This window comes from Salvelinus fontinalis, chromosome 2 (assembly GCF_029448725.1).
Source record: "Salvelinus fontinalis isolate EN_2023a chromosome 2, ASM2944872v1, whole genome shotgun sequence".
Lineage (NCBI taxonomy): Eukaryota > Metazoa > Chordata > Actinopteri > Salmoniformes > Salmonidae > Salvelinus > Salvelinus fontinalis.
The window spans coordinates 92,496,543-92,514,803 of NC_074666.1; the positions used below are offsets into that span (position 1 = coordinate 92,496,543).

General features: G+C 39.2%; 1 protein-coding gene across 1 annotated transcript in view; it reads right to left on the reverse strand.

Annotated features, from left to right (window-relative positions):
• Nucleotides 1-18,059, reverse strand: part of LOC129867639 (NACHT, LRR and PYD domains-containing protein 12-like) — a 29,318-nt gene extending 11,259 nt beyond the window's left edge. The window contains exons 1-4 of the mRNA XM_055941184.1: nucleotides 17,941-18,059; nucleotides 3,442-3,668; nucleotides 1,490-3,284; nucleotides 967-1,143 (exon numbers count right to left, since the gene is read on the reverse strand). Of these exons, the coding sequence (XP_055797159.1) occupies nucleotides 967-1,143; nucleotides 1,490-3,284; nucleotides 3,442-3,668; nucleotides 17,941-18,059 (2,318 nt within the window). The remainder of the gene's footprint in view (nucleotides 1-966; nucleotides 1,144-1,489; nucleotides 3,285-3,441; nucleotides 3,669-17,940) is intronic.
• Between the last annotated feature and the right edge of the window lie 202 nt (nucleotides 18,060-18,261).

Sequence of the window (18,261 nt, forward strand, 5' to 3'; positions counted from 1 at the left end):
GCAGAGGGAGGTGTGCGGTCCCAGGGTTCTTAGCTTGGTGACAGCTTGTGGCTTGGAATATAGGCGCCAAGCGTGCTTGTGAATAGTGAAAATCAACACAAAACCAATAATGGCATAATGAATATGTGTCAATATGACAGCGGTCAAAAATAGTATATTATTGTCAGTTATTGGACACATCATTTGTGGCCTCGCTCGTGCTTACAGAATTGTGTGCATCTTTAAGCAACAGTTGGATCTCATTTAGCTGTTATCCCTTGTCCTAACAGTCACCACAAATCTTTGTCACTTTCACTTGATTGCAACACTTCAAACAAGACGCTTCCAGCAGGGAAGTCTGAACTCGGGAATCTCAGAATTCCGACTTCGGTGCGTTCAAGACAACTGGTAACTCGGGGGACAAAAAAAACTCGCGCCGACAGGGGAAAAGCTATTTGAACGGTCTTTCAACTCAGAATTCCATGTCGGAAACTCCTAGAACTTTCTAGAGCTCTGACTTTCCCGACCTGAACATCACTGACGTCATGATTTGACCTTGTTTTTTTTGAGACCTCAGTTGTCTTGAAAGCACCAACACATGAGTATTTACAGAGCCTTTCTGCAGCACTCTACAACTGGGCCCAGTCTCCAACGTCCCTCCGCTGATTTGGATTTAAAGCTGATAACAGGAGCAGTCAAGGCCGGGGTAAAACATTTATCCATGGACACAATTAATTAGAGCGAGCTACACAACTTCAGGGTAGAAGTAAAATAAAGGATGAAATAATATGAGCAGAGATCTGGCACCTGCAATGTCACCAAACCATAAACTAAACAGGTATCCCAGCAACCTTTGCTGATTAAACCCAAAGCCACAGCAACTGCAATCAAAATAGAAGTCACTAAATGAAGGTCCATTATGATATTAGAAACACATGGATTTTACTGAACAGTTATCACTCACTGATCAAGTAAAGGAACACTGACCTCAGAGTCTCCAGTTTACATTGTGGATTCCCCAGTCCAGCAGAGAGCAGTTTCACTCCTGAATCCGTCAGGCCATAACATTCATTCAGATCCAGCTCTACCAGATGTGAGGAGTTTGAGCTGAGAACTGAAGCCAACACTTCACATAACGTGTCTGAGAAGTGACAGTCAGTGAGTCTGTCAACACAGAGTAAACACCATGACAGACAAGTTATTATAATGTTACGCTTAGCTTGTTACGCTTAGCTTTCCCTGCTAACCCAGTTATCCATGCACAACTAATATGTAGGCCTTGCATACATGCCTCAATTATACTTTTTCTGATCAGTTGGTGTTATAAGTTGTTGAAGAGTTTTCAGCTGATAGAAAGTTTAGTCAGCTAATTAAAATAATGTTGTTCCTACATACGGTGAAGTTTAAACTAAGAAATTGTCACAATAGTACTTACAAATTACATCAGCAAATGAAAATAGTGTTATAACTACAATTTATTATGGTATGCGATATTTCCATTAATACTTACAGAGCTTTCCTGCAGCGCCTCACCGCTGGGAGCAGTCTCCTACGACCCTCCTGTGATGTCTTGTATTCCTTCAGGTCAAACACATCCAGAACCACCTCTGATATCTGCAGCATGTAGGCCAGCGCTGAACAGTGAGCAAGTGTGAGGATTTTAGATGTGTTCTCTGACCTCCAGTATGCTTGGATTTCCTCCTGTACTGAATGGTCTTTCATCTCTATCAGACAGTGGAAGAGATTGATCCACCTCTCAGGGGAGATGTTCTTCTGCATCACCTTAAGGGATCGGATTGTTTTCTGGACGCTCTCTGGACTGCTTTCTGTCTGTGTCACCAGACCTCGTAGGAGTTTCTGATTGGACTCCAGTGACATGCCATGAAGGAAGCGGACAAAAAGGTCCAGGTGTCCATTCTTACTCTTCAAGGCTTTATCCACGGTACTCTTCAGCAGCTCATCCAAGGTTAGCTCTTCAGACGCAGCTCTAGACTTTCTCTTGAGGAAGGGCTTCAGCGCATCCATTTTCTTGGTTGTGTAACAATGGTACATGTAGACAGCTGAGAGAAACTCCTGAATGCTCAGATGAACAAAGCAGTACACCACTCTCTGAAATAACACAGACTCTTCTTTAAAGATTTGTGTGCACACTCCTGAGTACACTGAGGCTTCTTTGACATCAATGCCACACTCTTTCAGGTCTTCTTCATAGAACATGAGATTACCCTTCTCCAGATGTTCAAACGCCAGCTTCCCCAGCTTCAAAAGAATGTCCTTATCTGACTCCATGAGCTCCTCTTGATCCATTTCATCTCGTCCATGATACTTCTGGTTCTTCAGGCTGGTCTGAATGAGCAGGAAGTGTATGGACATCTCAGTCAGAGTCGTGGGCATCTCTCTGCTCTTGTCTGTCCTCAACATGTGTTCAAGGACGGTTGCAGAAATCCAACAGAACACTGGAATGTGGCACATAATGTGGAGGCTCCGTGATGTTTTTGTGTGTGAGATGATTCTGCTGGCCAGGTCCTCATCACTGAATCTCTTCCTGAAGTACTCCTCCTTCTGTGAGTCATTGAACCCTAGTACCTCTGTCACCTGGTCAACACACCCTGAAGGGATCTTATTGGCTGCTGCTTGTCGGGAGGTTATCCAAAGGAGAGCAGAGGGAAGCAGATTCCCCTTGATGAGGTTTGTAAGCAGGACATCGACAGATGATGTCTGTGTGACATCAGACACCTTTTTGTTGCGCTGGAAATCCAATGGAAGTCTGCTTTGATCCAAACCATCCAAGATGAACATAGCTTTACAGGCAGTGAGTTTCTTTGCATTGCCTATGTCTAGTTCTGTGTGGAAATAATTTAGAAGTCCAAGAAGAGTGTACTGTCGATCTTTAATCAAGTTCAGCTCCCAGAAAGGAAGAACAAACATGATATCCACATCTTGGTTTGCCTTCCCTTCAGCCCAATCTAGGATGAACTTCTGCACAGAGACAGTTTTTCCGATGCCAGCGATGCCCTTCATCAGCACGGTTCTGATGCTTCTCTCTTGGCCAGGTAAGGGTTTAAATATGTCATTGCAGTGGATTGCTGTGTCATGTGAGGTTGGTGTCCTGGATGCTGTCTCTAGCTGCCACACCTCATGTTCATTGTTAAACCCTTCACGCTTTCCCTCTGTGATGTAAAGCTCTGTGTAAATCCTGTTGAGGGGACTTTGATTCCCTGCTTTTTCAATGCCTATTACACATTCATTCCTCCTTTTCAGACTGTCTTTGTGGTTTACTATAGCTCTCTGCAGGTTGTCGTCCACTACAAAGGAAAAGTAAAAAATTATGTGAATCAGAAACATTCGTTGACAGGATGAAAAGTGGGCCTTCCACAACTACAGTAATTTATATTATCTCATATTATTGTAGTTAACTACTGTAAATCATATTGAGGTATTGACTTGTGCAAGTTGTCTTACTATTTTCAGAGCCTCTTGCATCATCGGGTTCACTCAGGTGTTGTAGGACAGAATGTGTTCTGGATCTCTTTCTACACTGAGGACAGTCATAGTCTCCTGAAGGAGCAGGTTTCTCCCAGTATCTGGTGATGCACTGTCTGCAGAACCTGTGTCCACAGGTGATAGAGACTGGATCCCTGAGCACCTGGTGACACACTGCACACCTGGACTGATCCTCTGGCAGAGAGCTGAAAGAACATTATTAAAACATAAAGACATTGTGATCCTTCACTACTATTTCTACTACAGAGACAAAGGAGAGAGAGAGACTTGTAGATGTTAATACTGATCCTCTAACAGAGTTGACCATGCACCAATGTTCCCTCTAATGTTTGGGACACTAAGCAAATTCCTGGTCTTGGGAGCAGAAACTTGAACGAGAAAATTCTGTGCAACTTCCGGTGCACATTTACAGTGAACACGGATGCTGTACCCTTACAGTTGTAGACAGTAGCCAATAGGCTGTTGTGGCTATTTGAGCATAATGTAGGCCTCTCAGAATGGCCTCCCATCCACACCAATGCAACAAATACCATTACATTTTTTACATAGAAATAGCTTTAGCCTATATGTGGTGTTCAATGCAGGCCTACATTGCATGAGACTTTAAGTTTTTACATTATGCAGGGATTGCCATTAATCCTTAAGGGTCTATTGATGTCAATATAAGTAAAAAATCCCCATCAAAATCTGTCAGTTTAAGATAGAGATATCAGGGCTGCGTCTCAATCCACCACATCTGCCTCTGTTGGCCTTCCGCATCTGCGGTGGAAGGTGGCCGAGCTACAGAGGTGTTTGTCCAAACTGGGTAAAAAAAAGAAGTGCACCCAAGGGGGGCCCCAGGACCGGGTTTGGGAAACCCTGCAATAGCCTACCACCATCGCGTGTTCGCTCTTCTGTCAAACTACCTGTGAGTTAAAAAAAATTATGTAACCCCATTTACTCCCATTGATAGTTACGACTCCTCAATGGGCTCGTAGAGGCGAAGGTTGGGTCCCGCCTGGCCGCCTACTTCTTAACACTGTTCACTTAAACCAAAAGTCAGCCACACCAATGTGTCAGAGCAAACAACGATCAACTGAAGTCACCTTGCATGCACCTGGCTGGCCCCAATGAGTCGCTAGAGCATGTTGAGCCAAAGATGAGACAAGAGAAGGCCCCGGCCAAACCCTCCCCTACCCTGGATGGCACTGGGACAATTGTACGCTGCCTCATGGGCCCCAAGCTTGGCGCATAGGCACTGGGATGCATTTCCTTACTAAAAGAAAAATCAACCCAAAACCACTCATTCCTATAATTTACAGTATTAAATAACACTAATATGTGAGAACACATGTTTTTGTTAACAAATATTTCATTTTGGCGTTATAATAAGGTTGGTAGCAACATGTGAAAATCGTGGTGGAAATCTGTTGCAGCTCAGGTCGACCACAAAACCCACAATGCAACTCACTCTCTATGGGCGGGGTGGCTGGCTAGCTAGCAAACATACAAACAAACGTAGCTACACACAATAATACCAAAAACAATATCAGTAGGTTAAGTAGCTAGTTTGCTAGTTCGCCTAAACAAGCTGCACTATCAATTTAGGAGTCTACAATCTCACTATGTTCAACCTGCAGATCGATGTGCCTCACAGTGTGGATAAAAACATTCGCAACAGCAGAAAATACTTCTGAGGAGATGGGGGAAACTCCATTAAAATCCTGTTAACGCCCATTGTGTACATTACCCATGCTACGTCAATGGGCCGCGCGGTGCATTCTGGCTCATTATGGGCTGCTCGCTCAAAAACACAACATTAGCATGAATTTCGTGAAGCATGAAGTACAACATTACGAATATTTTCCAAGATATGATATAATTGATATCTTGATATCTGTATTATTGTATAGCTTTGGAATCGTGACATTATGTACTTTCGAGGAAAATAGGCACGTTTCTCGCCTCATTCCCTGAACTTTGAGAAGGGAATGCGCGACGATTAGTTTAGCAACCGCGTGACGCTGCATGACAACGTAAACTGAATTGGGCCACAGTCTGCTGGGTGGGGCGTTGTACGTTCCCTCCATTCATTGCGATTCCTATCTGTTTTCTCCAATATCTCTGGCAACGCCAACATGCAATTAACCCTTAACTGAAGAGGCAGACAAATAGGATAAATGTGCTAGACAGATGTATTTATTCGGTTTTATTTCCTGCAGTGTCTATTAATTGTCCAAATGCACGGCCGCTTTCCCTCTATATATTGTTATAGAGTTTTCACAAACGCCTTAGTATACATAATTCCCAAACATTCTAAGAATTTATTAAAACGTGAAAATTACCATATCTAAGTGGTCGCTTGTCAGGAAATGTTTTAAACGTGTCATATTTTTCCTGCGGGTGTATAATCCAGTTATTTCAATTGACTGATTTCCTTTATATGAACGGTAACGCAGTAAACTCTTTGAAATTGTTGCATTTATATTTTTGTTCAATATATTTTGGATACAATTTGAATGGAATTGATGGAGAGAAAGACTGCGACAGAGTGTTGGCCTGTGCACTGATTCAAATCAGTGATATTTAAGTAATAGGCTGTTTTAAAGCTCTTCAGTTGCAATAAATATAACAAACGTATCTTTACAATACAACATGTGACCCCCGAAAACTAGACGTGTAAATTAGACTCGTTTTCCGTCCTTATATTACTGTAGTATAGGCTACTTGTCACAAGAAAAAAAGTTACCATGACGAGATGATAGGTCTACATGCATTGTGAACTGCGCTCCATGCTGAGATGTGCTGTCTGTCCCCACCCTGAGGGTTGATGATTGATCATGCAGATATCAGAGAGAAGGCCATAGAGAAGCCAGATTTAGACATTGCATATAATTCAACAGTTCCATTTTACATCTTGCTGTTAATATAAATAAGGTATTATAATTAACCGGGTTCTCGCAGTTATTTCTGGAAAAGGGAGTGGTTTTGGCGGTAAACCTCTGTAACCCCGAGTCCACTATTCAGCCCTAGTAACCATGCACTCCTTAAATACCTCAGTGTCAGTGAATAACTTTGTGTGTTAAGTTAAAATCAGGGCTCTAATTGAGGGGGTATTGAGGTTTTCGTTAAAGAACATGGCTGATTATATAAAGCGATCTATAACGACTTCTAGCTGCAATGCTTTACGCAAGAAACAAGCTGTAAAATGCTGGCGAAAGACGTGACCGATGTTTGTAGGATATCTTTGGTTTGTCTATGATATTCAGAGGCTGTCACCATCAACTGATGTTCGACATTTCAACAGGCTATTAAACATCATACTAACTCTAAATCACCCAGGAGCACGCCAGGTTGCTTATGGAACGAAAATGTATTATTTAGACTGTATTGTTATTATTTCAAGGCTACAGCCTGACATTTAAGAAATCAATTGTGAAGCATTTGTGACACGCTACTGGCTGGCAGGAGCGCTAAGCATTGCAACAACACATCAACAACGTGCCTATAAATTGAGCATTTAGGCTGTATAAAATGCCGTATTAGGCTGTACAGTCACTCTACAGAGCCTTTGAATTACTTATAGAAACACGAGTTTGGCCAGTCTTTGGTTTGAGGATCATGTGGTGAGTTATGCATGCCCAGTTTGTTAATTTAGCCCAGCAGAGGCTAGTCTATTATCCCATGCCCTAATCACAGTCAACACAAATCTTTTTTGTAACAACAATATCATGGAATAAAATTGAATAAATTAGACTATTCTCTTTTTTAACAATAGCCTGTATAGATATCAAAATGTATCCGGTGCTGCGGCATGCGGTCATTTGTTGTCATGTTCTGCTTTGGCATTGAAAAGATTCTGCTTGTCACCAGTAATGTAAAATGACGTAGAATTACATGAAATGCCTTAAAAGGCCATTTTTTTCTCGGAAACACAAATAAGATGATAGATTCATGCAGTGCTTTTATTATAATGGACATCTTTGTCCGTGTTGGTCTGCAAATCCACAACTTTCTGGCTACTTTGCCATGCCATGCTTACAAAACGAAGAATAGTTTCTAAAACTGCATATCCAAGGCTCTGGTCTGTCCTAGGAGTCAGGGTAAAAGCACGGTTCTATACTGTGATCGTTTTACTTGGCGGTGCGACACACATTTTTAATTGGACGCAAGGGTTCCAGTGAAAATGTTTAACCTGGTCACGTTAGTTTTTGGTTCACAATTAGCTTTAAAAATATATATATATTATCGTGATTTATTCAAATACCAAAAATGAACGTTTCGACGTTGAAATCAGGTTAATTTTCAGTTCTGAATGAACATAGAAAATACGGACGTTGTAAATGCGGATGTTGAAATCAGGGTTGGACTCAATTCAGGGTACCTCAAATTCCAATTCAATTATTAAATTACATTTGAATGCAAAGTAATATATTTGAATACAGTCAAACTAAATTCAAATGCCTCTTCTATTCCATTTTAGTTGTAGTCTATACAAATATACATCTTGTACATAAAACATCAAACATGTCGTTATATACTGTACATGCATATAACATATTGTTCAAACAAAAGATTTTCAGGACAAACTTAAAATGAATGATCAAGGAAAGCTGCATGTGAATATTTTAAGTTATAAAATGTCCTAAGTCACCCACATTTTGTTCAATATGGGGAAAATACAATATTTCCCAGACTGCATTAGTTTAATGCTGAAGTTGATCCTGAAGCCATACAAATGAAATGGTTGGTGGAAATGTAATTGGTTATTCTAAGCGCTAAGGTTAAAAGAGTATTTGAACATTGTTTCCAGAGAAAAGGGATTCTTTTTTTTTTTGTTCTTTTTTTTGGGGGGAGGGGTGGATCAGCTTAATATTGCGGAAAGAATGTTGCTTCCAATGTAATTGTCTGCATCATTTCCAATCCCCCATATTTTTTTGGGGTAAATATATATATCCATTCACGTATGCATACATATACACATATATACATACACATACCTACATAGACATACATACTTTTTTAAAGAGTATACCTTTATTATTATTCCCCGCAAACCCTACCACCGATCCCCCAATTGGAGTAAACTGATAAACATTTCTGTTTTTACCTTCAATTTATACATCTTATACACATTTTACAGACACAGTCTACTTTATAATAGTTCTCTCTTGTTTGTTCTTAGTCCTTCCTCTATTTCTGTTGTCCATCCAGTTTGATTTCCACTTGTAACTGTGCTATTTCACAATAGCTCCGCACCTATACACATTTCACAGATCCCGTATGCCCTACATTGTTTATCTTGTTATTAGTCCCACCCTTCAGCTCCACTCAACCTTTTCCATCTATCTTCCAACATCATCCATTTCGGATTTTTATTTGCCATATATTTTTCAACTGTGCTGTGATGCTTCACAAAAGATTTGAATCTTCCTATTCTCATAGCTTCCACGGATTGTAAATTAAAAATAAACATTTTTGCTAAAATAATTATTATATTATTGATTGATTGACTATGGCTTTTCAAATCCCCCAGTATTGCTATCTGTAGCGTTAGTTCTACGCAAATGTTGCAATTCTTCAACCATTCCTGGACCTGTGACCAAAAACGAGCTACATGCGGACAATACCAAAATAAATGGTCAAATGACTCTGCCTCCTCACAGCAGAATCTACAGAGCTGGGAAGATTGTATCACCCATATATATAACATTCTATTAGTTGCAAGAATTTTGTACAATAATTTAAATTGAAAAATTCGAAGTTTTGAATCCGGCGTTGTTTTGCGTATCAATTCATACACCATGTGCCATGGAATGGGTACATCGAAAGTCTCTTCCCAACTATTTTGCAATTTATATGGCACAGCTGTAAGTTTTTTGGTCCTTAAATGAAATTAGTATATGTTTTTATTTATCACACTTTTCTTTAACCATTTATGTTCTTTAATATAAGGCCGACATACAAGTTCCTTACTTTTATCCCCTTCCACCTGCCTCTTCCATTTTTGTGGTAATGCTGCAATTAATTGGTTGTAATTTTGGGTAGAGCAGACATTTCCATATGTCTGTGTTAGCTGCATGTGTGACATTATTCCACCAGTCCTATTTATGATATCATTCACAAAAATTATACCTTTTTTAAAAATTTCTTCGATAAATACAGTTTTTTTATCAATTACTATATTTGAATTTAACCACAAGATTTGTTGTACTATTTGTTCCGTCCTTTCAGGTGGATTAAACTGAAATTGCAACCAACTTTCTAAGGCTTGCTTAAAAAATAAAGATATTTTGGAGATTATTTCCTTTTCAAGCAACCGAAAGTGAGCAGGTGTAATCTGAATAAAGGGAAAAAGGCCCTTCTTGAACATAGGATGAGACATTCGTACCAATCTACTAGAGAACCAGTTTGGATTTAAGTATAACTTTTGTATGACTGATGCCTTTAGTGAGAGGTCTAATGCTTTAATATTTAATAATTTCTGCCCTCCGAATTCATATTCGTTATATAAATAGGCCCTTTTAATTTTATCTGGCTTGCCGTTCCAAATAAAATTGAATATTTTTTGTTCATATAATTTAAAAAGCAGGTCACTAGGTGTAGGCAAAACCATAAGCAAATAGGTAAACTGTGATATGATTAAAGAGTTAATCAGGGTGATTTTCCCACAAATAGACAGGTATTTTCCTTTCCATGGTAGCAAGATCTTATCTATTTTGGCTAACTTTCTATAAAAATTTATTGGAGTGAGATCATTTCTTTCTTTTGGGATTTGTATACCGAGTATGTCCACATCACCGTCAGACCATTTAATTGGTAAACTACATGGCAATGTAAAATGTGTATTTTTTAGTGATCCAATACGTAATATGGTACATTTATCATAATTTGGTTTTAATCCAGAGAGGATAGCAAATGTATCTAGATCCTCTAAGAGGCCGTGGAGAGATTCTAGTTGTGGTTTTAAAAGAAAACATGAATCATCAGCGTACAATGACACCTTAGTTTTTAGGCCCTGGATTTCTAATCCCTTAATATTAATGTTTGATCTAATTTTAACAGCTAACATTTCGATGGCAATAATAAATAGATATGCCGATAGTGGACAACCTTGTTTTACTCCTCTAGATAGTTTAAAACTTTCTGAGATGTAGCCATTATTTACTATTTTACACCTAGGGTTACTATACATAATTTTTACCCATTTTATAAGAGATTCCCCAAAATTGAAATATTCTAGGCATTTATATATAAACTCCAGTCGTACTTTATCAAAAGCCTTTTCAAAATCAGCTATGAAAACCAGGCCTGGTGTCCCCGATATTTCATAGTGTTCTATTGTTTCCAGTACTTGCCTTATATTATCTCCAATGTATCGTCCATGTAAAAAACCTGTTTGATTAGGATGAATAATATCTGACAAAACTTTTTTTATTCTATGCGCCAAGCATTTTGCTAGGATTTTTGCATCACAACACTGAAGTGTAAGAGGTCTCCAATTTTTTAAATGGACTGGATCTTTATATATACCACTTGGGTCCTGTTTCAGTAATAATGATATCACACCTTCTTGTTGCGTGTCTGATAATCTATCATTTATATAGGAGTGGTTAAAACAAGCTAATAATGGTCCTTTGAGTATATCAAAAAAATGTTTGTATACTTCCACTGGTATGCCATCCAGTCCTGGAGTTTTCCCATCCTTAAAGGCCCCAATTGCATCAAGTAGTTCCTCCTCTGTAATTAGGCCTTCACATGAGTCTTTCTGTACAGATGTTAATTTTACATTATTATTAGGGAAAAAATCCATACAATTAGTTTCAGTTAGTGGAGATGGAGGAGCCTGAAACGAAAATATATTCTTAAAGTACTTTACTTCCTCTTTCAAAATATCATTTGGTGAATCATGCGTGACTCCATCTTTTGTAACAAGTTTTAATACGTTTTTTTTGGTAGCATTTCTATATTGAAGATTGAAAAAGAATTTGGTGCATTTTTCCCCATATTCCATCCAGTTCGCTTTATTTTTGTAATATATTACACTGGATCCTTCTTGAATAAGTTCCTCCATTTCTTTTTGTTTTTCCTCTAACTTATTCTGTGCCTCTATGGTACCGTTTTTATTGTTATCTAACTGTACTGTTAGTCCTTCAATTTCCTTTGTTAATATGGACTCTTTTGATCGAAATTGCTTTTGTTTTATAGATGAGTACTGAATTGCATGGCCTCTAAAGCCACACTTAAAAGTGTCCCATACAATATGGGGATCTGCTGTACCTATGTTATGTCTAAAAAAGTCAGTTATAAATTCTTCTGTCCTAGTTCTAAACAATTTATCATCTAGTAGGCTTTGATTAAATTTCCAATATCCTCGCCCACGTGGAAATTCTGTAAGAGTAATATATATGCCAATTATGTGATGGTCCGACCGCATTCCGTCCCCTATCAAACACTTTTTAACTTTTGGTGCCAGAGAGAATGATATAAGAAAGTAGTCAAGGCGACTAGCTTGATTAAGCCTCCGCCATGTATATCTCACTAGGTCAGTGTATTTAAGTCTCCATATATCCACTAATTCCAATATATCCATGACATTCCTGATTTCCTTAAGTGCCTGAGGGTGATAGTTTGTAGTGTGATTTCCTTTCCGGTCCATATAGGTATTTAAGACCGTATTAAAATCTCCCACTATAATAATAGAGTCTAGTGTTGCTTGTAGAGTTGATATATTCTTATATATATTGTCAAAGAAGCTTGGATCATCATTATTCGGACCGTATAGGTTAATAAGCCATATATGTTTATTGTCCAATAACATATTTAAAATAATCCATCTACCTTGAGGATCTGTTTGGACAAGTTGCACATTTGGATCAAAGTTATTATTAATTAAAACCATCACCCCTTTTGAATTTCTTTGCCCATGGGAGAAATATATTTCGCCCCCCCAGTTCTTTTTCCACAAAACTTCATCTAAAACTGTCGAATGGGTTTCCTGTAAACAGTAGATATTATAATCCTTCTCTTTTAGCCAGGTAAATACTGATAGTCTTTTCTTATTATCTGCTAAGCCATTACAATTGTAACTGGCTATACTTATTTCACCACTTACCATAATGAGACACACCTTTCAATTATTTTTATCAAAATATATGTTTGTAAACGTCCTATTAAAAAGTAACATAATGATTGAGTGTCTATATAGTTGTACCATGACATTTGCATCTCCACTAAGCAAACCTCCAATTGGTCCCCACTATTCCACCCGCCAAAAGCCCCCATCTCGAGTTGGGTTGTCATCCCAATGACCGGCAGAGCCCCCCCGACCCCCCGCATCGCACAGCCCCGGACCGACTGGGATCCATCCTTCGAAAAGTGCACACAGCGCCATCCACCGAACCGAAGCAGATCCATTGCCAAATGCATTTCCATCGCCCTCACCTCTATTTTTATTACATATTGCTGTGAATCATCCTCTATAGTCCCTAACATCTTTTACTTCTTCCTTCGCAACAGTTGTGGGATACACACATACACCCACACACATTCAGCCCTTACCCCCACACAACCATAAGCTCACCCTCTCAACAATTGCACCATCCCAGAGCCCAACTCAAGATGGATCATGATTTACAAATGTACTTGCAGTTGCAGCTGCATGAGAAGGCCTGCAAGACCGCGCAAAAAATGAGCATAAATGTAGAGATTTATTTACCATTGTCACATCCTAAATGATGGAGGTCAAATGTACACCTTCTTCCTGAAACACCCACAATACGGTCATCCATTTTGACCATGTTCCCAAGCATCTCCATGCAGTCCGACTTGATTTCGTGCCACCAGGGCCACAATAATATACCCCCTCTCTGAATGTCCGAGTGTGACCCCCTCCCCATGGGTTACTGCAGCTAGTGTTGCCAGCACTGCCACTGCCTGGGTGGGGGCACCCCACCGGAATCCCCACCGGCTAGGTACAAGGTCGTCAAGGTTCTCATTAGCAGCTTTGAGAATTTCCTTGTTTATTATGCTCTCCCTTTAGGGGGCTTTGGCTTTGCAGGACCAACCCTGCCAAGCAGGCTCAGAATCTTGAGGGGGCAGTGCTGCTCTTGGTCCCTGACCTCATTTTGGCTGCATTCAGACCACTTACAGCATGCACATAAAACAGTTAGGGACTTCTCCTTAGTATCTGGGCCATTCATGTGGGTGTCTAGGGTATAGGGCCATGGACCGTACCATTAAAATAGGATAATAAATAATTAGATATAATTTATTTTAAAAATGTAGTTCCCCATGATAGGTCAATAAATAAATAAGACGTATAATTCATTATAAAAGTATATCCATCATCTGAACAACATTGAAAGCCCTCTCATACCCGGCCCACAGCAATACACTGGCTCTGGGATATGCAACTATTTCATTACTCACTCACTCAACTTTCCAAACATAACAAATAAAAATAAACACACACCACACCATCCACACATACTGTGCCTTCTGTTTACTTAGTTTTTATCTTCACTATGTAGAAATAGTGCTTGTGTTCAATTAGTTATATATGAAGATTTATAGAAAAGATATATTTTGTATTGTATTGTTACAATCAATAACCGGGCTTGAATTGTGTTTATTTTCCTCATCTATGAGAACTTTGTAATTTAAAAAAAAAAAGGGATTCTTTGTTATCTGCAAGGGTGACCTGTCAGATTCAATGAAACTCATGTTCTATGACTGAGTGGAATTTCTTTGAGATCCACCAGAGAGGAAGAGAGAGGTCCAACTTGGCAGAAAATCTGTCTCCCTCCAGCATGTGGTGTTTTTATAATTATTTTGCCCACCAAGCAAGGAGCTTCTGCATGAAAGTCAATGAGAGAGTGTTGAATTTGGTCAATAAAAAAATGAATGGCTTATTTGCTATGTGAGGTTAATTTGATCTAATAGGAGTTTCGTAATGCTTAAGTTGTTACGGAGTGTTCTGATATAAGTAGGACACGCGACATCTCGGCAACTTTGGAAAAAAAAACTGTTATATCTGAGTTGTCTCGATGGCGATGTATAAGGCTTGTAAGCATAGCATCTCTCTCCACTGAATACAGGCGGTTGACGTCAACAACCCTCATCTAATATTCAAAAAAAGCATTACAATAATGAGCTGCATCCACCAATCCAAAGAAAGGATAGGTGGGAGCTAGACAGCCCGCTGTGCTGATTTGTGGACAACGACACCCATTGTTAAGGCAGAGAGACATGTATCTTGTCACTGTATCCATCATCTAGAATTGCACTGAATGAAATTCGACTTTCTGCCACTGAAACTCAAATTCCTGTGTGATGTGGCCAATTAGAATTTCAACTCATGAGCAATGTTCTCTCCAACTTGATCGTTTCCCCGATTAGTTAACACTATAAACAACATGTGCCTCTACTGTGGGAATTGTGATCGAATCAACGCAATATTAGCCACTTTCAATGCAACATACCGAAATTAAACAAACTATGCAAGACTTAGTATGCAAAACGAACTATGCAAAAGATTTTGTAGGCAGAGTGCATCAGAGTAGGATTCTATAGCATTGACAGGCACAACTCAGGCCCGTACTCTGAGCCATCGTACTCATGCATAAAAATAAAAAAACTAATAATGAAGGATAAGCATTGCAAGTTAGAATTTTGTAATGTTTGTGTGGGAGAGGCAGATTTTTTTTGGTTATCGATCAATAATGACAAACCTCCTGGCATTGACAACTTAGATGGAAAGCTATTGAGGATGGTAGCTGACTATGACCACTCCTATCTATCATATCTTTAACCTGAGCCTAGCGGAGAGTGGTTTTCCTCAGGCCTGGAGGGAAGCCAAAGTCATTCCGCTTCCCAAGAGTGGTAAAGCGGCCATTACTGGTTCTAACAGCAGACCTATCAGCTTGCTGCCAGCTCTAAGTAAACTGTTTTTTGACCAAATACAATGCTTTCGCTGTAAACAAATTAACAACAGACTTTCAGCATTCTTATGTTATGGGATGCATTTTTCCCGTTGTTTTTGATGGTATGCCACCCTGGTAGGCCTACATTATGATCAAATAGCCACAGTAGGCTACTTGGCTACTGTTAAAACTAACTTAAAGCTACTTGGCCACTGTTAATACTGCAACTTAAATCTACTTGGCCACTGTTAAAACTAACTTAAAGCTACTTGGCCACTGTTAAAACTAACTTAAAGCTACTTGGCCACTGTTAAAACTGTAACTTTAATCTACTTGGCCACTGTTAAAACTGTAACTTAAATCTACTTGGCCACTGTTAATACTGCAACTTAAATCTACTTGGCCACTGTTAAAACTGTAACTTAAAGCTACTTGGCCACTGTTAAAACTGCAACTTAAAACTACTTGGCCACTGTTAAAACTGCAACTTAAAACTACTTGGCCACTGTTAAAACTGTAACTTAAAGCTACTTGGCCACTGTTAAAACTGTAACTTAAACCTACTTGGCCACTGTTAAAACTGCAACTTAAATCTACTTGGCCACTGTTAAAACTGTAACTTTTATCTACTTGGCCACTGTTAAAACTGTAACTTAAAGCTACTTGGCCACTGTTAAAACTAACTTAAAGCTACAGTACTAGGCCACTGTTAAAACTAACTTAAAACTACAGTACTAGGCCACTGTTAAAACTGTAACTTAAAGCTACTTGGCCACTGTTAAAACTGTAACTTAAACCTACTTGGCCACTGTTAAAACTGCAACTTAAATCTACTTGGCCACTGTTAAAACTGTAACTTTTATTTACTTGGCCACTGTTAAAACTGTAACTTAAAGCTACTTGGCCACTGTTAAAACTAACTTAAAGCTACTTGGCCACTGTTAAAACTAACTTAAAGCTACTTGGCCACTGTTAAAACTGTAACTTTAATCTACTTGGCCACTGTTAAAACTGTAACTTAAATCTACTTGGCCACTGTTAATACTGCAACTTAAATCTACTTGGCCACTGTTAAAACTGTAACTTAAAGCTACTTGGCCACTGTTAAAACTGCAACTTAAAACTACTTGGCCACTGTTAAAACTGCAACTTAAAACTACTTGGCCACTGTTAAAACTGTAACTTAAAGCTACTTGGCCACTGTTAAAACTGTAACTTAAACCTACTTGGCCACTGTTAAAACTGCAACTTAAATCTACTTGGCCACTGTTAAAACTGTAACTTTTATCTACTTGGCCACTGTTAAAACTGTAACTTAAAGCTACTTGGCCACTGTTAAAACTAACTTAAAGCTACAGTACTAGGCCACTGTTAAAACTAACTTAAAACTACAGTACTAGGCCACTGTTAAAACTGTAACTTAAAGCTACTTGGCCACTGTTAAAACTGTAACTTAAACCTACTTGGCCACTGTTAAAACTGCAACTTAAATCTACTTGGCCACTGTTAAAACTGTAACTTTTATTTACTTGGCCACTGTTAAAACTGTAACTTAAAGCTACTTGGCCACTGTTAAAACTAACTTAAAGCTACAGTACTAGGCCACTGTTAAAACTAACTTAAAACTACAGTACTAGGCCACTGTTAAAACTGTAACTTAAAGCTACAGTACTAGGCCACTGTTAAAACTGTAACTTAAAGCGGGTACAGCCTCAGTGTTCACAATAAACACGTACCGGAAGTTGCACAGAATTTTCATAACATTCAAGTTTGCTCTCAGCACACCAAAAATTTGCTCAATGCTGAAAACAATTAGACGGAACTTTTCTCATTAGTTGAATGGGAGTCAATTCCAAAATTCTGAATTGAGCCCAACCCTGATTGAATTGAGCCCAACCCTGCTAGAATTGAGCCCAACCCTGATTGAATTGAGCCCAACCCTGCTAGAATTGAGCCCAACCCTGATTGAATTGAGCCCAACCCTGATTGAATTGAGCCCAACCCTGATTGAATTGAGCCCAACCCTGATTGAATTGAGCCCAACCCTGATTGCTACAGAAATGTATCTAAACCAAAGCAGTTTGACTTCTTAGCAATGAAGTTGCAACTGTGAGCTGCTGTAAACCTATGTGATTGGATACAAAGGTTGAGTCGCTAGATTCCCTTGCTGCTCTGGAGAAATAATGAAATGGTTCTCATAGTGATTTAAACTGGGACTGTTTATCTCCAAACTCTGAGGCCATGTCATTTGTTACATTTCAGCCAATTGATAAAAGCAGCTTAAAGGCTGAACCCAAAAGTCAACTCTAAATTGACACTTATTTATATTATCCTAAAATAATTTAACTAATTCTATTGTGTCTCTTTGTTCAACAGGTAGCCAATGCTATTAATGTTGTAGCGAACAGCAGGGCAGGGAAGTGAACCTGGGTCGTTGGTGTGAAAGGCAAACACCCTACACATCGCAATAGGGTTAACCCAGATGGTAGGAATTGGAACATGGCTCACTATACTGCCCCCTTTCCAACTGGAAGGCACTACTTAGCCCCCTCACACGTCCAGGCCTTCTGATGGCCTCACGGCCACCATCCACCTTCTGACATCGATGTAGCAAACAGCGGGGCAGGGAAGCATACCCGGGTCGCTGGCATGAAAAGCAAACACCCTACACATCATGCCATTGGCACCAATAGGGTTAACCCACTTGGTGGGAATTGTAACGTGGCTCATATACCAAGGATTGTTATACTATAGTGGAACTAATATGATGCAACTACATCTTTCATACAAAATGTGAAATGTAAAACTATAATATATGAATATGCACTATGTTTTTGAATTTGATTTGCCTAATCCCAGTTAGCGTCTGTCCCAA